Genomic DNA, 24,681 nt, shown 5'->3' with positions numbered 1-24,681 from the left:
ATTTCATCGAGGGCAGTCACAACCAGAATTGCTCTGGGCCTCTTTCTCTTCACTCAATTTTTTTTCCATATAGAAATTATGACATCTGCACTTTATACATGTTGAATACAGCAAACAGTTCCTGAGGCAGTAAGATCTTGAATTTACTCCCATCTTCATCCGACCACCACCTGTGGAGTGCTTCATATGCAGGTGGGATGAAGGTGTTGACACCCCCACAGCCTCTTGCCCTGCCTCAGGATCTCTGTGTTACGAACATATTTTAACACCCCTGAGATGGAGGGCAGATACTTCATCTGACAACACACAATCAACACTGAGGCAGTGTTTTTCACTGGGGGCATCTCAAAGTTGTACCAGGGAAAGTCGTAACTGCTTCCCCATTTTACTGGGGAAATGAAGCAAACGAGACCAAAACAACTTGCATAGTCACACAGCAGATTGTAGGAGATTTGGTAACAATCCCAAATGCTTCTCAGTCCAGCATTTCATGGATTGGACAAAGGTGACTGACTCAGTATGCCTTCTTGGTAAGTCAAAACCACAAGTCCTTTGTTTCAAAAAGGACAATGGAAATTCCTAGCCCGTCTTACTGCAACTCTGGTGCTCTTGCAACCCTTTCTATGCCATTTATGCAAGTCATGCATTATCAGGAAGGTATAATTCTAATGGAGAGAAAGCCAGCTATAAATATGTGAGATCTCCCAAGGGAAACATTGATTAAGATGACCAACCCAGGGGAATGAAGGTCAACTCTAAAAGAAAAGAAAATATTGTAAAGTATTTAAGATTCTTTCAGTGACAGCAGAGTCTAGAGTGCATTTCCAATGAATTACTGTATTACATTAATATCCACTGGTGGTTATACCTTTTCCCATTCACCCTCCAAACTTATTACTGATGGTTAACTTCATACAGCCTTACTCAGCTGAGAAATGAGAGGTACACTTGCATGGCCTCCAGCATGTGCAAAAATATTAACTTCTTGTTTGTTTTTCTCCTTTCTTTCCTTCTTTTGAGACATTGAGGGATTTAATAAGCTGTTTTGCTGGGAAAGTCACATGCTGCAGACTTAACTTGCAAAGGCTTCCAAAATGCAATCCTTGGAAAAATACACAGTGAGCATGCATGTACACAGCCGTAACTCTCACACCTTCAACATATACTTCCTCTCAACACAGGACAGTTTTTCCCTGCTTGGAAACTTTCAGCAAAGTTGCATCTTGCCTTAAAACAGAAGGGAGAGAATCAAATAAAATGTTTGCAATCAGTAACCTGCACAGGATGCTGGTCCACCAATGAACATTGCTTTCTGGCATACAAATCAGAAATAAAATATCCCTTTTCAATTTTTAAATGCTAGGCTCAGCATTGCCATGGATCAGTGTTACTTATCCAAAGCACCCAGTGCTGTACAAGAGCCAGAAGGCCACAGAAGATGACAACATCCAACAGAAGGCACATCAGGCTTGGGAAAAAGACACCCAACCATAACAGGACAGATACACAGACAGCCAAAGTGTACTTGTTAATACAATTAATTAAATCAGCAACCTTATAACATGAGCATTTTTTAATATAAATACATACTTACAGGAAACAAATATGTTTGCAAGCCACACACTGGCACTCACCCTGACTCAAGGGACAAAACTAGTTATTTAAAAAAACCAAACCAAACAAACAAACAAAAAAAACCAAACAAACCCACACACAGAAAAGAAAGGTAAAAAAAATGGGAGGAGGGGAAGAAATGCAATAAATTGTAACAAAAATCCCATTTGCTGTATTATCTGCTGACAAATTAAATAAAAACTCACTTGCTTTCAGAGAAAGAAGGGAAGAAGGAGAATCAGAACTCACTTTCAAAGAGTCCATTTGTAAATGCCTCCTCCCAGGTCTAATACTGCTTTGCCAATGCCTGTATGAATAATGACCAATTGAGCAAACAACCGAAAAACACTTCACACTTCAAGTAGCTTTGACGTCTTGGTCCCGATCTCTCTACTCATAATTCAGTAAATAATGGAGGGTACAAACCTGCACATTCATAATTGTCTCAACTAAAATGGAAACTGGGCTCAGGTCTGGCTGAAAATCCCACTTTTTGAGGCTGCTTGCAAGTGAGTTTTAGTCCCAGTTTACTGCAGATGTGTCTGGCTCACACGAGCAGAACCAAGTCTCCTCCAAGGACTGAGCTATGCAGCTACTCAATGGCAAAAGGACACCTCTTGCTCACACTTCATTAATGCCCACTCCTAATATTTACACTACACAGAAACTACGAGAAGTCACCTTGCTACTCACAAGCTACTCAGTTTTGGTAAACCTGAGTTGGCATAATTCACTAGAGCAAAGCACACATTCAAACATATAAAGAAGAATTTGTTCCTTGGCTGAGGGCAGAATAATAATATTGGACAGAGTAGCTAAATGTAGCAATGAAATAGTTAAGCACAGAAGCTGGGCCGCATGGAAAACAAAACCCACATTTAAAGCTCTGCTGGGAACAAAGTGTGAAATTAGCTGTTTCTGTCACATGCCTTGTGTCTCCAGGGGTATCTACAGAAACACTGCACAGTGCAACATCATCTTCCTCATGCTGTCTAATATTTTCTACAGACCATCATTATTTTCCCTCTGCCAATGCAATCTTCTTGAGGAGGTGGAAGGACTCTCATAATTTGCTGGCAAAGCCAAAACTCCTTACCAGGTTATCAGCACATCTAAGGACATGCAGGTTTGCCCTCTAGTTCCTTCAGCTGACTGCACGGTGGGACAGGACTCCAGGAATCAGATCGAAACTGCCACTTTCCAGAACTCACAACAGTTACATGTAACACCAGAGGGAACGAGACACACAGTCAGGAACAGCAATAGGGCACCACGGCTCCAGCACGATTTTTGCATGCGATTTGGATAAAAATTACCCTTGAAAAGTACTAAGTGGTCAAAAGGAAGACAAAGCAGTCGAGCATTTTTCATTTGGAAACTGCTGTTTTCCTTTAGGCATAGGAGAAGCCTCCTCTAAAACTTATGAGGTTTTCCTAGATCAGGAGGGATTATACTTCAAGCATGTTTTCTCTCTCATCAGTGCTGTAGCACATATACCTAAGACATTGCTATCGATAACAGATGGGAGAGAGAAGGTAATCACACTACTGAATTCAAGTGTCACATAGCAGGTTGTACTGAATTCAAAGTCTCTTCACAAAGAGGACTGAAACACACATTCATAAAATCCGAGCCATCCCATTTACACTGAAGGTGAATAATGTATTGTGTATTATGAAATGTATTATGAACAAGGTGCATCTATCACTTCCAGAGCTACCTCCAGACACAACTGCTTTATTCTAGTGGAGGATATTACTGATTAGTTAAATGCTCAAGATTCCTTAGGAATCACCATCCACACATTCCCAGTAATATATAAAATAACAAGTACTAGGAGAGGAAGGAGAGGGAAAAAAGAAGACTCAAAACTCACTGTGCCTGAGCATGTAATTCTGCCTTCATGATAAGGGAGTCCCACTGCAAAAACAGTTCAGCTTTCAGCAATGACTGAAGTCACCATGAGATCTGGCTATAATCTGACTGATTACACTTTCAGGTTGGTGGGCTTTTTGGTGTGGGTTTGGTGCTTTTTTCCAATTGCCCAAATGTCAGAAATACCCTCTTAGCAGAGGTAGTGTCAAACCAGAAATTCAATGTGTTATCTGTGGGAATTTGAATGGGGCAGTTCCTCCCTTACACTGTAAGTTTTTTAATGTTTTCCCCTGAGAATTATCTGCCACTTACATCAGCTTCCTCTGACAGACCACTACTGAGAGCCTTGAGCACTGGCAGCCTGAAAACCAAGTAAGTTTTACAGCTGATTAAGCCCTAAATCAGTGTGCTATGGAAAAGAAGGTATTCCAATATAATAAAAACATTGGATTCACCACACACCCTGTTGCAATGATGGGCCAGCAACAATAAATAAGACAGCAACATGCAAGATCCTCTTGGGAGACTATCAAGACATGCTTGTGCTGAAGATTCTTGAACTGACCTGGAAGAACTCAGTGAAGAGAGGGGAAGTTTCAAGAAGTCTGTGTGCAGTAATCTAAATACCAAAATGAGTTAGTCTTGTACTCTTACTGTACCTGCAGGGATACAAACTGCGAGTAGAAGCCTTCTGGACACTATTACTGATTTTCAAGAAATACAAAAGCAGATCAGGTGTTAACATTTAATTTTATTTATAAAAAAATTGTAGAACGTATTAAATACAAACATTTGGAAAAAGCAATCAAGGCTTCGCTAAGATGCCCAGGAAGAGGAAGACAGAGAATCAAGAAGCTTACCAGATTTAGAGTTTTTAAACTTGTGGAAGTAATTGATATAATTTTTCACTGACATCTTTATAGGTGGTGGCCATTATAGCAACCAAAGTTATTATTCTTTTTAAAAAACAGATATGATTTGCCGTATCTTCCCACTCAACCACAAAATGTAAGGAAGCAACTTTTTCCAGGTTAAAAAACAGAGTAATAAATACTATTAATACATTTACCCATTACCTACATTCTATAACACTAGACATTTGCTTATAATCACACATGGATATCAAGTGTAGCCCAAAAAAAATCGATTATACATTTCAAATCTGGATATCCAATAAGGTGTTATAAACTTTATACATTTTCCAGTGAACATCAAAATGAGGACGGTGTTTTGAAGTACAGAAACAAAACAACTGAATGCATCATCTACACTACAAAGGCCAACTACTAAGAGATGAATTGGGTCTAGTCATGTTCCAGATAGCTGGAAAGTCCTACAAATTGCCACTGAAAGGCTGGTTGGAAGACAAATCATGTCACATTCTCAGTCTGCATTAGCTTCTCTTGCTCTCTAAAAGGCAAAAGGTGAGAACTGTAGCTGTCTCTCCTGCACCCATGGTAATTAGGGAGTCAACCACCATTCTGCCCTCTACATGGACAAACCCGATTCAAGTTTTCTTAGACAGCTGTTGCTCTTATACTGCTCTTACCTGCAGTATACAGGACACACAGACCACTACATAAGGAGGAGACTACAGAAGATACCTCTTCTGCCTTTCAAAAAGAGAGAAGCACTTCCACTCACTGACAATATGGCACTCCCTCCGTCTTCCCAGCTTACCCTGTATCTGCTTCCGAGCTGCAGCATTAACGCACACTGACGTGGCTATATGGCCCTAAAGCCAAATTCAGGTCAAAAAAATCCTACTTGTGGGACTGACTCTTTGGAGATAACCAAATTATTTTTAAAAAGCAGTGCAGATTTATCTTGGACACATGAACGTTAACAGGTATCTCCCATTCTGCCTTGCACGTGTCAGAACAGTAAAAAGAACTGCCAACTTACCAGCACTCAGAGGGTTACTACTGCAAGGACAAGAGTGCCAGGACTGTTACAGGATACACAGTGTCGGCAGCCAGCTACAGGATGGTCTGGCTGGATACCTGCAAGACCATAGGCAGAATACTCCTGACAAAGCTGCCCTCTGGGGATGGGCTGACGCTGCCCTACGTATCCTGTTGTGAGTAGAGGGTTGAACAAATGGACCCGCATCCTGAACGTGTGTCAGACCCTGTTACCGAGGAAAACATTTTCCAATTATCACATCTACCCTCAAAGCACAGAAGGGACTGCCAATGTGGACTCTGCTGGGCTGGAATTGTTAAGCAGACAATTATTTGCAGATCAACATCTTCAGGAACAGCTAAATACCTCTTTTACCAGGCAATCACAGGGCAGCTGCTGGATATACCAAATAGGCAGTGATTCATTTAGCTGCAAGCTTGAAAACAAGGTCAATTCCAGCACTTCTGCCAAATCAGCAACATCCCTTACTGCAACAAAGATATGATTATCCCGCTCTCATCATGCTCAGTACACTTAAAGCACTTAGTGCAATGAGAACTCTGAAGCAGGCTTGACTTCAGATGAAATGACAGGTCAGTTCCACCCCATTCCCTTTTTTTCCTTTTAGGCAATTACTGATATGCATGACCCATATTTCACGAGCCATAGCATATTTTTTTTTAAATACTTAACAACAGATATTTAACAGCCAGAGTTTTCTTGACCCAAAAGCCTTGCTCCCATCCAGAGAATTCACTGCCACCTGCAAGCAGGAAATCACATGTAGAGGAATCTTGTGAAGGAATATGGGAGGCCAGAGTACCGAAGAAATTGAAAGAGACACAACAGTCTATTTAGTATGCTGACTGCTTCTCACTCAGTGCTCAGCTTTTAGCATGATATACATCACATTTGAACAAATGAAAGGTTTGGTTTTAGTTTTCTATCTTGGCTGTTTGGGCGATATTTTTTATTTTCTAGAATCTTCAAGAAAAGTGGCCCTTCCAAGTCAAAGACAAAAAATCATGATCTTGGCATCAGTGCCACCCCACATTACACTATCAGCAATCAATACAGTGCCCAGCACCCCTACTGACATGTTTGAAGTTACACTCTTACAAGCCACTTGAGTCCAGCAATGGCTCCATTCCAGAAACACACAACGTTACCAAGAGCAGAGTGTGGCCCCTAGTTTCAACCTAGTTTAAAATATATTGTACAAATGCATTCCTACAAATCTGATCACAGCAAAATATATAGTGGTGTTTACACAGCAGGAAAGTTGAATTCCAACAACTCAGTCTTTAAACCAGTGAGAAATATGGGCAATTTTAAAAGAAAACAATAAACTTTTCAAATACAGACATCTGTGAAATATACATGCACACGCACACTCACACACACACTCGCACCCACTTACTTCACTCAGTATTAGATTAAGATTACACAAGGCAATTTTCAAGGTTGCATTTACAACCACAATGACAAGAACAGCATTTTTGAGGTAGCTGAAGTCAAAGAGCAAACCACAGCACAAGCAAAGAAACAGGTGCTCGCACTCACACCAAGCCCACTCTTTGGAGACGCGTTATCATGTGCGCAGGGGCGTGTGCTGAAGAGGCACGTGTTCCATGGGGAATGAAGTTCAGCGGCACTGGAGACCTGATAAACTGTTCTCCAGAAAAGCTTACGTTGGGAGACCAGATGCACAGTCAAGGGACCACGGCTTAAATCACTGCACATCAGCTGAGCTGTGGTAACAGCCTGGCTGCTCTTGGTCTGTGGCAGCTCTGCCGACAGCTCTGTCTCACGGGCACTGAAGCAAAGACAGCTGTGGCGGTTAAAGGTGTTATTACTCAGAGCTGTCTGTCCCACTTCTCTCCTAAATGCTACTGCTGGGGGAAAGGTACTTGTGCCCCTGTCTCACCTGCTCCAGCTTTCAGCCTAGCGTTCAAGTTCACACCCACCTCCACACTATTACTTGCCAAAGGACTGTGAACAGGAGCAGCAGAGACACAGACTTGAGTTTCCTTCTTCAGGTGCAGTAACACCTTTGCCACACTAATAGTGCAGAGATGCCAAACTGCCACAGCTTGAATCACCAGACTTCATCTCTCCAAGCCCTTTGCTAGCCTACAACAAGAGGAGTTGAGCTAACCTCACAGCAAATGCCAGGCAATGTGGGCAGAAGGGGATATAGCTGTGGCTGACAGACAAACTGCCTCAGCCACAGTAACTGGATCCTGTCTCTGGGCATAAACAGAGCTTGATCCTGCCCAAATTACAAAACTGTGTGAAACACATTCATACACACACACACACACACATCATGTCATCAAGAAGCTTTCTATAAATCAACAGTTTGCATGGTTAACTGCTGAAAGTCTTGAAGATGGGATGGAAAACATGGCAAGATGTTTTGCAAAAGTAGAAAGAAAAAAAGTCGACCTCTTGCGATTAGGTCTCTGTTGTGTAGTTGCTGTATGAGAGAGATGGCACAGATGAGAAGTTGTTATTCCACTGCCTTCCTCCAGTAGTCTGATGTAACTCTGCCTGCTCTTTGTATTTGCTCAGAAGATTTTTGGCTTCTTGCAGATCCTGAGAAGAGTTTTCCCCATATTCTTCTTTCAGCCACTGCCTAAACTGCAGAAATTGAAAATACATGTACAAAATGATGAAACAGTAACATGAAATTGATGGAGAAGTAATTCTTCTTCCCATCCTACAAAATTTCAACAGCCTTTAGGATCATACACAGTTTAAGAAAAGCACTCCAAATATTGCATGTCCTTCAATATCAGCACAGAATGCACAGCACAGGAACACATATTTGAAATCACTGAGACCCCTAACATCTCCTGAAATGACACTTCTGTGGAACAGCTTAGCTGACTGGAGTAATACAGAGTAAGGAACACCTGCTGGGAAAGGACATCCTGGACTTAAAATCTCCCTGTTCCTACTGCATACACAAACAGTAAGAGGAATTAGCATGGAAGCCAGTATGACCAGCCAACTTGCCCAAGTCACAACAGGCTGCAAGAAGATTGAAGATCAGAAAGTGAACCACTCTTTCAGGTTTTTTATCTTGAGCCCACAAACACCAGTAGTAAAAAATGTAGTGTGGATACCCTAGTAGGTGTCTTCTAGGAAGAAGTAGTCCCAGAGTTTAATACAAGCTATAGAATAGGACCCCATATGTTACTGATGTGAATGACTGAATAAAAGTACATGGTAACAGATGTACCAGGCCCAGCTGATGGTCAGTCCAGTTCTGTATCCTGCTTTAAGAGTAACCAGATGTAAATGACGAGGAAAGAATCAAGCAATGGCAGGGCAATAATGGTGAGACCTTTTCCCTGGCCATTTCTTCAGCTTGCAGCAATTTTCAGCTCAGGTGCTTTCAGAGGCTGAGGCAATATCTTTGTGTTTGATAACATAAAGTAATTCTTTTGTCATGAGATCACATTTTAAACCCACAACTTCTGACCACAAAATATCTGTATGCCAACAAGCTCCATAAGTACATATTGTATAAACCCCCCATTCCTCTTCCTTGATTTAGACCTGCCAACAGCTATCACTGTCTCACAGGAAAGAGTGGCAATTCCACATGTTCACTTTTCCTATCCACTCAAATCCATCACTTCTTTGCCAGTTGGAGAATTTGAGTCCAGCTGAGGACAATTCCAGCTGAGGAACTGTCCGATTCCTCAATTTTGTAGAGCTTATCTGCAGAAGCAGCTAGTAAACACAGACTGTTGTGTTCCAGTGGGGATAATATTAATTGTCCAAACCTTAACCTTCATAGCTTTGTTCTGTTTGGGGCTCATGAACAGCTTGATCCACAAGGATCATTAACTAGGACACTGGGAGGAGGCAGGACCTCAACATGATACTTCCTCCCATTCCTTAAAGAGGTCCTGAGGCAAATCTGAAGCCTCAGACTACCATGTGGAAGTTTGGAAGAGGTGCAAATTATGTTGTGACCTTAGTGACTAAACCTCATCCTATAAGACCAAGATCTAAAGGACAACATTCCAGAGAGCCCACAGGATACCACCACCCTTTAATGGCACAGCAAAACACCCAATGCTGCTGAAATCTGAAAAAGTTCACGCCCTTGGCAGATGGCACCATTCCACTGAAATCAGGTGTGTAAACAGACACCTGCTAAGGATGTGGTTGCTCTTAAGAGACAGTAAAAAACTACAGCCCAGCCAGTGAATACAGGTGGATACTTCTTTTTGCAACCTACTACCTCCCCCTCAGTGAATAAAGACAGAATGCGCAGTCCATGGTGGATGAAAAAAGAGAGACGTTACTGTCTTTATCAGGCTATTTGCATATAGCCTTAATTGTCATTGCTGTTAGACCAAATCAATTAGAGTAGAAATGACTGTAAGGGAGGAAGGAGACAAGTCTGGAAAGTCCCTCTCTGACGTTTGTCTCTTAAAAATCAGTTATTTTACCATTTACACCAGTTCCAAACGATCCAGGAAACATTCAGTTAAATATTAAAAAAACGCAATTATTTACAGTTGCTAACTGCATCATGCAAAACAAATGGTAATTTCTAAACTCTGAGCTTTTTGCAGCAGAATGACAGGGATGGAATAAAAAACCCCAACATCCTTTGCCTCATGTATTTTGCTTTCCGACTTTGGTTTGCCTCTGTTGTTGTTATTTTTAATAAGCACAATAGGCACACAAGCCCACACAACAACATGCTGAGCAATGGAAAATGGAGGGGACAGCCACAGCAGGTTGGTAACATAAGTGGAAGTCACCAATCACCCACAAGGAGCAGGTCTTTTGTGTGGGATGGGGTTTTTTTGGAGTAAGAAATTAATTTTTGTTTTATGAAACCCCCTTGGCAGTCCTACTCTTCCACTGATTCTCCTAGTCCTACAAAACCTTCAAAGGCCAACAAGAAAAAAAAGGGGTAGATTTGAGGCTGCCCTACACATCAGAAAATTTATTATGTCTTAGCCACAGAAGATGGGGGGGGGGGGCGCAGGAATCACAACACACAAGTCATAATGAGGACTCAGTTTAACTCCTGGACAGGAAAGATTTGTGATGATCATTTCTTTCCTGCTTACTATTCCAAATGAATGTGTTGGGGGGAAACCCACTACTTCTATGCAACTGGTAGTTATAGGCTGGCCTTTTTGCTATGCTCTGAGCAACTCACCCTTTACCTTTTACCCCTCTAAAGGTGTCAGTCTTGAACTGTGTCTTAGCTTGCATGAAGCAACCACTAGACTGACAGCACATTTGGACAGGAGCTCTTTAGATGCCGTGCTTCATCCCTTCTCCCGTCCAGCATTCCCTGATACCTTCAGATCTATCTGTAGCTCTTTAGTGGAGCAGGCTGGGCTAAGAAGCCGTTTCCTCAAAGCAAAAACGGGGAGTCAGATAAACCACACGGACCACAAAATAATGAGAACTAGCCCATGAGCTGACTTGGAGTTGTGTTTCACAGCTCTTTTTTGTAGTTCATTTACCTGATCAACATCATGTTTTTCAAATTCCTGTAGCTGTCTCTGGAAGCCCATGTTTGGATTGGCACAGGATCTCGCTGCACGGACAACAGACAGTGCATCTTCCCAGCCAAAGTCTGTGATGGTCATGATGTAGGCAACCACCAATGTGACACTTCTGGAGACACCTGCAAGGCTGCACGGAAAAGGAGGTGCAGTACACTGAAGAAGTGCTGTACTTTACCTGTCACAGTTAAAAGCATCACTTCTCAACATCACAGCACACTGCCATGTTGCTTGCCATGAGGAAGAAATATTACAATATTTGAGTTATATGGTTTTGGTGCTGCTTTTTCAAATGCAGCAGAAAAAATTTACATGATCAAGAAAGCGGCTTCTGAGTGGTAATTCATATGAGACTGGAAAGGAAGAAATAAGCATGAAGTCTTCACAAAAGGAGGGGACAGTGCACACACTCTAAGTTAGATTTGGGTCTTAAAAAGGCAGAAATAAGTCACCCACATTCTTTCTTCTGCTTATATAGATCAGAGCAGTGAAATAAGACTGTTCCCTCTCCACCATGAATAAAGGCTGCGATTTCATGGGACCAAAATGAACTTTAACTGAACCATTAAAAGGTACATATGTCTGGTTGCTTGAGTTCCTCTTTCTGCTATCCACTGCACTGTGCAGCTTCAACTCTCAGGACTCCAGTTTCTCCAGATGAAAAGCTGGGATAGAATAAGAATCATTCATTATGCCTCGTTGAACAACACTGGACAAACTCAGAACTATTACTGTTGCAAGTATAAAGGATGTGTTAGATTTATATTTACCACAGCAAAAAGAAAGTTTTCAGACTCTTTCACCATTTTGTGTTTCTGAAATACTTCAAAAATTTAAATATAAGTTTTTAAAACTCTATCAGAATTCAGACTACCTATTCCTGTTTTCCATACACCAAGACTGACCAAATGGCTCATGCACAGCCCTGTCATGAGTCAATACCAAAGTGAGGATTTATGCTCAGGGCCTGTGTACAAGTCCAGTGTTCAAATCACAAGATGACTCTCATTCCAGATATAGACTCAGATATGTCCCTTGGACATACAGCACAAAGACCACAACCAATAGCAGAGAGCAAGAAAAAAACCCAGGGTGAGATTTCCTTTTCTATTCTCTACAGTCCCAGGAGCATCTCTCCAATCAGGGACTTGCTATTAACAAATGCAACATTTGAATGCTTCAGCAGCTTAAAGAAAAGAAAGAGGGAAAAAAATCAATTTCTGCTCAGATAATTTTTTTTAACAACTCTGAACTCACCAAAACAGCTGTTAGAGAAACTAATCAAATTATTAGGATTATGGAACTCACATTTAGAAATACAGTGATTAAAATGATGGGAAATAAATAATACGTCTCCAGCCAACACATCCCTCGTCAAATCAATTCTTAAAAAATGTTTGATAAGAGAAGGTGAAGAAGAATTTCTTGGGCTTCTTTCATCTCCAGGCAGCTGCCCACCCCAGAGACTCAAAAGTCCTAGCAAAAGGCTTCAATAGCATTTGCAAATCTTCTGGGACTTTTTGAATAAAGGGGGCAATTCAGTCCACGAAGATTTTGCTACAGAGTGGAGATGAATGCTAATCCAAATTAAGGTAGAGAAACCCTTAAAAACTTTTTTTTAGCAAGCAGTATACATACCAGTGAACTAAGCAGCCTTCACCTGTGAGTCGGCACTCATGGATAAATTTGATGCTCTCTCTGAAATGCCTTGCTCTGAAAACAAAAGCAGAAGGGGGATAAAGAAAGTGCTGTATTTAGTAAAATCACTACCTAGAAAGAAAGAAATATATCCGAAAGCTCACTTCACACTGTTTCTAGAATTTAGAACTGAATACAGGTTTTACAAAGTAAAAGTTATTGTCTGCCAATGAAACACAAAACTCACTGGCATAAGTTATTCACTCTATCTGAATAAGAAAATGGTACTTTGGGCACTACAGTGTGATAAACATTAACAAGCACTTTATACTGATGACTGTCAAGTCTGTATTTCAGTTTGTGTTTTATTCTTCTTTAAAGCAGTGACTTGACCTCACATGTCCTCGTGTGTGCTCAGATTTCAGATGGAACTCAGTACAACTACACGAGCAGTTCTCCAGACAAATCGTCTCTCCGAAAGAGACACCACCTGCTACCCAAACTTATGCTTAACTTTGACTCTACCTCCCCCTTCAAGCCACGTGCTAGGGGATATCTAAACATTAGGACTTTCTTCTTGGCAATGTGAAATATCTCCCTTTTGTCCCTGCTATGAAAAATTTCTCAATTCAAGCCCTGGCTTCTTCAGTTCCTTCCAGTCTTCTGCCTTCAGACAGCAGTACCCCTTCTGCCCGTATTCAGGGTGTCAGCCTACAGCCCATCTGTTTTAAAGCAGCAGAGGAGAAAATGTAGAGAAGACTCAGTTTGCAAACTTTAGGGTTTATAATCTCATTATCCTTTACCCATGCCCCTTTCATTTTAAGTGGGGCATAGTGAAGGATAGCAACTGGGCAGCTGTCATCATCTGAGTGAATATGCAGCACTGCCTCTTTGCATCCCAGTTCCAAGTTCTTCACCCTGCCTTTCCGACTGCGAAGCCTTTGGCGCTGCCTGCAGTTTATCACAGTGTCAAGCAGCACCTCTTAGCTCAACAGAGCTGGAGTTCGCTGTGGCCTTTGAGTGCTCTTGCAATTCAAGCTCACAAGCAGTAGCAATGTGGGCAACATGGGCAGAGGAAAGAGGTTCTTAGGGGGCAGCCATTACCAGGCCTGTTGGCAAGGGTGAACCTGAAAGCACATTGCGCTCAACACGCATGAAACACAACGTCCTGTATTCAAGATGTTTCCCCTCTCTGGGTGAATATTATACCACAAGGGTAAAAGAAAAAAACCTCAGCCCAGCACCAGCAGCCACACAAAAATCAGGAATACCCACATAAAAGGAAGGAAGCTTCCCTTCTGGCCTAACAGTGCAGCTGCTGATACTGTAAACACTCACGATCTGGAGGACAACACTGATGCAACAGTGTCACTGCCTGCAGAACTTGCAAAGGCAATGATATCTAACTGGAATAAACAAAAAGAACATCCCAAAGCCCAGGACTCCCTCTCCAAGGCAGTTCCTGCATCACTAGATACAACATGGAAAACACAGCTAGAGAAGACCCAAGCAACTTATTTTGAAAATCTCAAGGCACAATGCAATCCCAAGCTTTAGGACAGCAGGTCAGCTCAGCTCAGGGTTTTATGTTTCTCAAGGAACTGATGAAGTATGTGGCATAAGTGAAGACAAAGCCTTACAAATGCATGTGTACTCAGACTGTCATGCCAAAACACTGTCACTGGCTGAGTTCTAACAAATCATTGTGCTCCAGTCTGCCAGGGGAGCACAAGAGGTTTCACATAAACAAACTTAAGAGGACAAATGACGTGTCTGGCTATGTGTGCAAGAGGCTTTGCTATTGCACAACAAAGAAGAGCTTAGCTGAGATTGAAAAAATTCACTCAGATGCAGCTTGGTCTGTATTGACAACATCCTGACGTTTTCATCTTTTCTCATTCTCTCTAGAAAATCTGGCCAGGAGGGCAGCTTCATGCACCAGTGAATTCGTTTCAATGGTCTCACACAAGTTTTGGTTAGACACTTCAATGCTCTGGTTTGAAAAATATCTGTGACTGAGCATACCACCTTTGCAAGGTACTAAACATCATGAACTCCATTCACCAAGTTTTCTTCACCCTTCCTTACTGCTGATGCTCAGTCTGCTGAAGCACTTTCGAGTGTGTTTACAGGCATTCATGAAAACGAGACGAGAAATAGTCACATCTAGAATTAGTGCTGCTCTGTAGAACCCTGGCCCCTCCTCACCTTGAGTAAGAGAATAGGAGATATGTACTCCTCCACAGCCCTATGGCATCAGAGTCTCTTCTGGAGCCAGCAGACACAGTTGCCTAAACTCATTTTCAAAGTTACGGTAAAATCATGTTTAGATGAAAACTAAGATTGAGGACCAGTCAGCTGTGCGGCAAGTGCCAGACACAAGGAAGAATGGCAAGTCTTACATTAACCACAAAACAGTTGATTATCATCTCTAACAGGAAAGCACTTGACAAATGTGTTGATTTGCAGCCCATTTGTTGGATTTCAGGACAATTTATTACATGATATCTGGATTTTACATCTCCCAGCTGAAAGCTGGGTCCTGAACTGCATCATCTTCACAGTGGGAAAACACCACAGGAAGAACCACCAGTACAACGCCCCAACCAGGACGTTGTAAAAGTTATCTAAACTTGCGCATTAGCCCGCTGCATAATTCAAAACTAGACCAAGAGCAGAGTTACGATACCAGAGCTATATTTTCATTCACTGCTAGTTGGACTACTACAACTATTTATAAAGGTTAAAAAGACAGCATCCAAATCAGATAGGACAAGCATCTCGATGTTTCTTTCCTTTGGTGACGTAAAAGAAAAAAAATCTACCAAAATTTTCTCCTCTTAATAGGTCACCTGGCTTCTGTATTATCACCACTAACCACCTGACTGTTGGAGATTAATTTCTTAGAAACACACAGCCAAAGACAATTAACTGGAACAGGTCAGAAAGGGAAGATTCTATTTCTATAGAACTAACTTTTTAGTGACAAGTTCTATAGGAGATGACATTTTTGGAGCAGTTACTGGCCCAAGGTAAAATTCTCATAGACCAGGGAAAACATTGATTTAACATCTAGGAAGCACCTTGAGTCTGTAAATCAATTGCTTTCTTCCTATGCTTGCTAGGGGCAGAACAGGGGAGTAAAATAAAGTTTTAGAGACACTTTCGTGAACATCCACGTGCTAACAGGGGAATCCCTGCTGTATTTCCCTGGCAACTCAACCGTCTGAGGAAGAGAACTCCACTAAACAAGTTTTCTAGGAGTAAATGTGCATTATACAAGAAACCAGAGGCTTCCTTCAGAAAAACTGAGCTGAAGTGCATTAAGAGCTCAGTCCCTAAATTCAGTGGCTAAAGACTTCCACTTGGTCCTTGCTGTTGGGAAACAGACAAGAGAGCAGTGTGCACCTGGTCAGTTGTGCCTGTCAACCATTACCAAGAGAACACAAGGACCTGCAACACAGGATGCTGCTTGGTTGGTTGTTTTTTCCTCCCTGACACCAGCAGAATCCCCCTTTCAGAAGAAGAGGGTAGACACACAGAAGTGTTGCGGAGGAACCAATTCCCTTTCCTGCGCCCCAGCTATCCCTCCCTCCATAGTGGGCACAGGCAGTATGGTTAACCACTCCTAGATAAAACTGCAGTCCTCACAGGCTGAACAAAGACAACTTCCTCTTGCTTTCAGAAGACTGCATGTGCAGAGCAAGCAATGGTGCTATTTGCGAGCATCATGATTTGATTTTACTTGAAGGCCTGGTCTGTATAAAGCAAAAGAAGCAAAATCGGTTACTCATCAAGTTTTATTTTAAGTGATAGAATGTATCAATATTAGAAGTAATGACGTTTCCTTGCAACCACCTGATACCAAAGCGAGTATTTTAGATGCCTGCAGCGTAACAGAAACAATACTCATGCAAATATTTTATCTTCTTACTGAAGCCTTAAGAGCCTTGGTACTGCGCCAGACAGCTCAAGCACAAGAGCTGGTTTTGCAATAGAGCTTCTTGATATTTAACAGTGAGGGAATTGTACATTGATTAATGTTCATCATAAATGCCATCCTTTCTCTTCCCATTCCCAACTGATCTACATCTCTATTAACAAAGGAAGCAGATTTAGAAGACGTTGTCAGAAACGCTACAGACCTCAAATTGCCAATGAACAATTAATGACATGTGAATGTTTTCCTCTAATCTCATATCTGCTTTCCTTCCCAAAAGGATATTTATTTAAATTTATTTATTTTTATTCATTTTAAATATTAAGACCATGGAAGTTGTCCATGACAAAGGCAGTTAGCTATCTGCCTTCTCATTACAGACTTGAAATTTAGGGGATTAGGGTGTTTTTTATTACAAGTGGGGTGTGGCGCTTTTTTTTTTCCCCTTCCCCTAAAATCATGACAGAAATGCAGAACAAAAAGGCAAATCATCACACATCAAGTGCCACACTGGAATCTTTCTAGAGTATGAGAAACACATGCCCTAAAAATATCCCCTGAAAGCATGAGCCAGAATACTGCTGTGATAGAAGAGAAAAGCAGTGCTGCATTTCCTTCCATACCTACCAGGCCTCTTTCCACTACTTGTTTCTCTACAAAACTTGGTAGCAGGATGTGGCTGAAACCCCCCTCACCTCTCCCCAACATAAACAGTGAGCACTAGAAGAAAGAGCTGGTCACCATCCACGTTCTTTGGTTTGATTTCTCTTTGGAAACAAGACTTACTATGCTCAGTTAAAACCAGGGGTCAGTCAATTAGCATTACATGAATTTTAGCAGAGATGATGAAGAGCAAGGCTTGGACACCCTAGTTGTAGTACCTATATCCTCAAGGTAAGAGTCACTGCAGGGCAGAAAACTCCCCGCCATGCCAGCTTATACTAAGAGCAGCAGGGACTTCTGAGGCACGTTCAAGAAGACCAGAGCAGATAGTTGCAGGGGTAGATCGCACACAGAGATTTTGTTTTGAAGGCCCACTGTGAGGAATTTATTTCAACCCTTGAGGCACCAGGATTCAAACCTCTTTCCAATATTCTATTTTATTAATGGCTGGAGATGGCACTAAAAAAAAAGAGGAGCCAAACACAAAGATCTACAGAAACAGTGGCTAGAATAAACTGGGACTGAATTAGGACCAGACTCACTAAGGAGTTTCTGAAGTTTAAGGCCACAAATGAAGAGTGTATGCATACTGAGCCTCCTGTGAACACTTACACACAAAAAGCAGGCTGAAGTAAAGTGTTACTGTGTTTTCTTAACAGGTTAAACCTCACATTTGAGTAGTACTCATAAGAGATCAGAATCAGAGCTTACAGCAAATTTTAAAATAGGTATCATGGTACCATGGGATTTCTGGGGTTTTGTGATTTATTTTTAAAGAATACTTACAAGTTCTGCGAGGGTGAGTCAGCAGCAGGAATGCACAGATACTTCATTCCCTGTGTAAAGAAGCAAAAAGGCACAAGAACAGATTCAAGTTAAACACATTTATCTAGCACTGCACAAGTCCTGCTCTAAACTGGTGGAATATTAATAATTTTGAGGAAGCAACACCACCATTCAGACAAGCAGAGATCATCTCTACACAGTCAGATTTTAAAACACTTGCTTTCACATCTTCTTTGTTGCTAAGACACCAGCACATAGCTTAGTCATGCTTCTCCCAAGGCTCAATAGTGAGCTTTTAAAAAAAGGAGCATATTTACTAAAAAGATCTAAACTTCTTTCTGAAAACATAATGGATATTCTATTTTCTCTAGAAATATTCTATAATCTGTTTCTCTACAAATATCCAATATTTCCAGGAAAATGAAGCTGCAGCTTCTCCTGCCCTTCCCTTTCTTTCAACAGATGTGACAACCTGAAATTGTGATATGCAGTTTATTTTGATCTCATACAATCATTTTTCTTTACCCAGTTGATAAAACAAACAAAGTGTATTTCAAAGAAGAACCGTATTTGTGGTACGGATTTTGGGTTTTTGTTTTTGGAAACCTTCAAGAAGGACAACCATAAAACTCGTACTTTTCCTCCACAAAGCTAGCTTCTCTTTCTTAGTCAGCTATCATAATAAGTTACAAGATTGATTAGGGAAATTAGATAACCACTTCTGATGCATTAAAAATGTTACTGGATATATTTAAAACAACATATCTATAATCATACGCTACTGCTTTGCATTGTCAATGCACATTTCAACTGTCATTTTATTTTCAAAGACTGCTCTGCTCCTATGACTGTTAAGAAACAGAACACTTCTGAAAGCACATTTAGCTGACTTCTCAAATAGGACTTCCAAGAATACAACTTGCAGCTCAGACACACAGAAACTAAATCATTCACTGGAACTTTTCTGAATTATCTCAGATGCCAAGTTATGAATTCTTCAGATGCACTTGTAAAGATAAGAATTCAAGCAAAAGGGTCACTATGAAATGCACCTTATTTTATCTTTTTGACAATGCACACCCCTGAAATAATCCTGCATGTTCAATACCACACATGGAAAGTCACACATTTACGTACAAGAGATCCTTTGCCAATAAGGTGGAACACAATCTGCACCCACCAGGCATTTTATTTGCCAGCTTGGGGAAGGAGAGGAGTTTTCACTGCTCAAGTGTGAGGCTACCTGAGGCAGCATCATCTATAACCCCTTTGCTGGCTCAGAAGCCCCTCTTTATCTCCCCTACACACACTTTGTTTCTTCACTTGCCATCTCACACCAAAGAGCAAGCCCTTTTATAAGAGATCCTGACCCCAGCACCATGACACACCTCTGCAAGGTGTACAAACTTCACCACTATGTCAGAAAGATTGTGGGAAACAAGGAGGGCTCCACAGCCAAACGCTGATCCAAAACAGCTTGTGCAGACACAGCCATTTAGAAAGACAATGTAGCAGTAATACTGATATTGCTGAGCCAAGGATAATTAATTATATTGCCAGATTAATTATGATAATAAGCACTTGTATGACACATCTGAGAGGTTTATCTTGGACACTAGTATCATTTCAAGTGAGTCACTCCAGTAAAATGAGGGCCTGTGACCCGAAAGTAAATTTACATGCTATTCTTTCCCCATCACCTCTAGCAACTCCATACCATTGAAAAATTGAAAATTGAGGGCAGGAGATGGGTTAGCTCTGGAGTGCCGTACATGCCAGAAGGTTCGCTCCTCCAGCACGCACTGACGCAAGTTGTTCCACAGATTTCAGAAGCTATGGCACATGCTGAGTGCTTTTCACAGGCTGAGTGCAGAGGGGCTTTCAGATCGTGTTCACTCTAAAAGCAGAAGTAGCACCAGCACAAATTTAAGACCTGCAATGTTCTTTTTTTTGTCATGGCTGGTTAGTTCCAACTACTGCAAGCAAGCATGAAACCGGCCTATGAGAGACCACACATGGTCCTGAATGGCCCATCCAAAGCCTGATCCTGGACACCTTCAGCACAGAACTTCCAGTGAAGCCCACAGCACACTTTTCACTACTGCACTTGCAAATCAGCCTGTTAGCTTAATATATTAATAAATCTTCTCAGAAAGGAGATGGTCAAAGTTACTGGAATTTGGTATTTTGACTGATGCATATCACCTGTGTTTTTGGAAGGCTGTGGTGATGGACTCCTCCCTGTGAGGAAATAATCACACACTCAACTCAGAAATAGTTAGAGGTGGGATTTCAAAAGTACTGTGCAGTGACCTAACCCATCTCCCACAAAAATCAACAGTGAAACTCTCAGCAACTTCGAACCAAACACAGTTTGGCCAGAGTTGGTAACTCCTGAGGATCCCACCCTACCATCTAGTTTTGCTTCTCTTGCTTGAAACAATAATTATAATAATAGGATCAAATATAATTCATCATAATTGGATACCTGAAATACAACAACACCACAAAATTGTATGAGCAGGTATTCATACAGGAGACTCAGGAAGATACTTAATTGCTGAACCCCGCTGTTTGTGACTCTTTTTGAAAAAAAACCTACCCAGGATCACAATATTTGTATATCTGTGCCCCAAGACACTACTGTCTTTCCTGTGCACATACCCTGCAGGTACCATCGAAGAACTGTCCCAAAGGGACCGTTCAAAGCAGAACAGTTTATGCCAAGCAAACAAATAGCTACCTACAACATTTAATATAGGGTACTAGCATGCAAGAAAGACAGAAACATTACTATTTTCTTATCTAGCAGTTTGTTCACCATTCTCAAACTGCAAAGCATAAAATGTTAGGTGGCAACAATCATTGGGACAGTGACTAAAACAGAGTAAGCTAAATCAAAAGACTATTATAGCCAGCTTCTTGTGAAAATTTCAACAGGCTCCAAATTGGTCCCTAGTCAGCACTTTCATTAAATAAACCTGAATCCAGTTGCAGATGCAATATCCCAGATTGAACCAAAATTGCATATTAATAAAGATGGAAAGACAAATATAAATTTTATGTCAACCATATGGAACTCTTTATTTAATTCTTTTTAAATTAACGATACTTTGTTCCCTAAGAATGACAATTCTGTAAAATTATTCAGTGAAGGAAGGACAGAACAACTCAAAACAGGTACTGTACCACTTCACCTACACACACTAAATTACGTGCTACAGAGCAGCTACTCATTTCAAAACATGGTATTTATTCAAAACAAAGGGAAAAGCTTGCAAAGCATAAAAACTGATGGAAAGAGAAACACTATTTTAAACCCTATATGAAGTAATACATCCCCTTTATTTATTGAATATTCTTCCATATATATTGTTATTCAAACATTTCTTCAGCTGACAGCTATGTCAGTCATGCTTTATCTCTCCAAACACGTTTTCCTCAGAGTACCCAATTAAAAAATAATTGATCCAGCCTTTTTGTTCACACATTATGTATATTATTAGGCAATAAAACATCCCAAACATATGGCATGTGTATAGACCCGAGATCCTAGGGCAATGACATGCTGAACACAGCATTTTTCTGCTCATCTCAATTCACTACTACTTTCCACTTGTTACTTTGAAATCACTGCTCACTTTCCTTTCTCCATCAATCACCTTTACCACCAAACACCCCTACCTTCCACCACACACACCCACCCGCACCCCAAACTTTTTGCTTTTTAATTACATGCTGACCCTAACTGATGCCCACATCAAATAAAAGTGGTGCTTCCATTTCTTTTGGTGTATTTAACCTGTTAACACTGACCCAAAAAAATAAGTAAAATAAAATATAATTTACTTTTTTGTTCTCTGTTTCAGCAGAGTAACCACCAAAACTAGATTTCTGTCTCTCTTAAGCCCTGAAACTGAGTGCTGCAGTTAAACCGATACAGTGAGAGCTAACAAAACTAGAGCAAGTATTCAGATTTCAAGATTGTCAAAGTTGAAACAAGGGAGAGTTAAGTAAAATTTCTAAAATTCACTGTTATTTGTGAAACAACAACAACAACAACAACACTTGTGCAATTTAATCACAGATTCTGGAATTAATAAGTCAGTTCTGCTGCAGTGAATATCAAGGCATTAAACCAGATTCGGGTGCATATATATATATATATATATATATGTAGAAGCTTTACACTACAGTCAATAAGGTATTCATGGAATTGCTGTCAATATTCAAATTTCTAACTATTTTAGAGGTTGAGCTACTAAGGTTGGAACAGTTATGTCACATTTGGAAAAGTCAGCACAACTAAAGAATAAGACCTTCCCAATATCACTAGCTTGTAAAAAAGATAATCAAGTCTTTGTTACTAAATCCATTCAGTGCTCAGGAACATAACAGTCCAGTATAAGGAAATCTCTGTTTCTATTCTACTTCAATAGAATCTTATTTTAAAAACTCCGACTTCATTTTAACTAAACTTGTAAAAACTGGCATTTGGGGGTTTTTGGTAGAACTTGTAGAATTTTGCAGTAGCAAAATGACATATCTCTAAGTGCCAAATGTCAGCTAATGGGTCAATGACTGAAAACAGGACCTTTGCAGAGCACACACAAATTCAATTGTACAATACCAAGAATTATTTTGGCTCCGAGCAGGATAAGGTGCAAAAAGTACTGTGAGACAAATGCAGTGCCTACATGGGTGGCTGCTCCTCCGCAAAGATCAAAGATACTCTGAAGTCATTGAGAATGATAATCAGTTTGATTACACCCTAAATGATATTAACATATGTTTTATATGTGAAAGGAAACCGTCCAGTGACTTTTACATAGAGTGAGCACTCACAAAACAGCATGCATGAGAATAAGAAGGACTAAAAATGCTACCCATTACTTCATGTTTAGCTGGTTTTCCAAGTAATGTTTTTACAGACATTTTTCAGAACATTGTCTCCGCCACTGCTGTACGTACATTTCTGAGGTTCTAGTTAGCACTGGAAGCCTGAATCTAGAGTATCAGATGTTAAAAGGTGAGGAGAGGGGGAAAGAACCTCAAATTACAAAATTTCTGCTCTCCAAGGGCAGTGAGTGGTGGGAAGGGTCCATAAAAAAAATTTTAAAAGAGCAGTATTGTATTTCTGGCATTAAACTTCTCTATTTAAATTTATGTAAAGATACCATCAACGATTTCCAAGAAATTTTTTTTTAACATAAAACGCTAAACTTATATTTGTGAACCAAGATGCAAATAGAAAACCTCCAGCACCTGGCAACTTCTTTCAGGTTAGTCAAAAACCATGTGTTAATTTGAGTCGTCACATCAACAGATGAGGACAGGAGGACTTATTTTTGTTTAGGGGCATTTCAGCAAAAAAGCTAAAGTGGGAAACAGCCGGCACAAAGCTTCCTCAAGCCAAACCAACGAGAGTTTATAAAGGGTTTTGTCCAGTAATGCATCGAACTGAACCTGCTAAACTGAAAACCGTTCAACCGTTTGTTTGTCCTTTCAGTTACTTTCTGTAGCAATCACCATTAGTGCTGATTTTATTAATGACTCATAGAAAATGCATTTGTGTTTCAGCCAAGAACAACCACTAATTTACCTTAGCAAACAAGACAGGGTTTGGCTTTGAAAAATATTATAAATGAAATTGCAATTACATTAACAATATGAACAGCAGCAAGTGGGATGCTCCTGCAATAGAATTCTTACATTTGATTTGTGCTATCAGGAATAATACAACATCAGAGTTTTTTACAATGCTGGCTCATAGTTTTCTTAGGAACTAGTCTCAGTGACACTTCTGAAAAGCTCCTTAAGGCTGGAATGTGCCAGTCACAAATATAAAGTGTCCTGTTAAAACCCTCCTTCCCCATCTCAATAAAAGAAGCAAATGTTGAAAAGTTAAGGATTTTATTTTAATTGCATAGACCTGCAGTTATTATTTCTAATTCTAACCCTGAATTCCAACACTAACCTGTCTCGTATGAAGGAATGCAGAGTGGGAGAAAACACTAATGAGTTTGTATTAAATTGTGGTTTATCTCCTTTAGGACACACCAAGAGTATTTACAGGACTTCAGCTGAGAGGAAGCACTTTGTTAGTCTGCCTTGACTACATGACTTATTCAAGCTCCCAGGCACGTCAGGGCATATCTGAGCACTACCAATCACATTGATCCCTGAACCCTTAAGGGAGTCTCTGAGTACTAAAATAAAACTATATATCCCAACCACCTCTTTCTTTAAGGGAATGCTGGAATATGACAACTACACCTCTGGAATACACTCGCGCTACTTTTTACAAGAGCACATAGTGACAGGACAAAGAGCAATGGCTTCAATCTGAAAGAGGGCAACTTTAGATTAGATATTAGAAATAAATTCTTTACTGTGAGCATGATGAGACACTGCAACAGGATACCCAGAGAAGTTGTGGATTCGCCATCCCTGGAATGTTTACAGCCAGGTTGGATGGTCTAGTAGAAGGTGTTCCTGCCCATCCATGGCAGGGGAGTCAGAACTAGATGATTTTTAAGGTTCCTTTCAACCCAAAACATTCTATGATTCCGTGATTAGAAGCATGGGTTAACACACTCCACATCATCTCCTCTGCAGAGGCAGGTCAGAGCACTTGTCCTGTTCTGGTTAGCACCGTAACCAAGCAATTAGAAACACCAGACATCTACTGGTCTAAACATCTCTCAT

The 24,681-nt window shown here is 40.7% G+C and overlaps 1 protein-coding gene across 1 annotated transcript in view; it reads right to left on the bottom strand.

Moving 5' to 3' along the window:
- Positions 1–4,220: 4,220 nt before the first annotated feature.
- DUSP22 (dual specificity phosphatase 22) overlaps positions 4,221–24,681 on the bottom strand; it is a 43,349-nt gene continuing 22,888 nt past the window's right edge. Inside the window, exons 4-7 of the mRNA XM_082295944.1 lie at positions 17,974–18,023; positions 12,585–12,659; positions 10,905–11,076; positions 4,221–8,037 (exon numbers count right to left, since the gene is read on the bottom strand). Coding sequence (XP_082152070.1) covers positions 7,852–8,037; positions 10,905–11,076; positions 12,585–12,659; positions 17,974–18,023 — 483 coding nt within the window. The 3' untranslated portion in view covers positions 4,221–7,851. The remainder of the gene's footprint in view (positions 8,038–10,904; positions 11,077–12,584; positions 12,660–17,973; positions 18,024–24,681) is intronic.

This window comes from Coloeus monedula (assembly GCF_965178545.1).
Source record: "Coloeus monedula genome assembly, chromosome: 1".
Lineage (NCBI taxonomy): Eukaryota > Metazoa > Chordata > Aves > Passeriformes > Corvidae > Coloeus > Coloeus monedula.
Note: the sequence above shows the minus strand (reverse complement) of the source record. Positions and strands in the feature narration are given on the sequence as shown.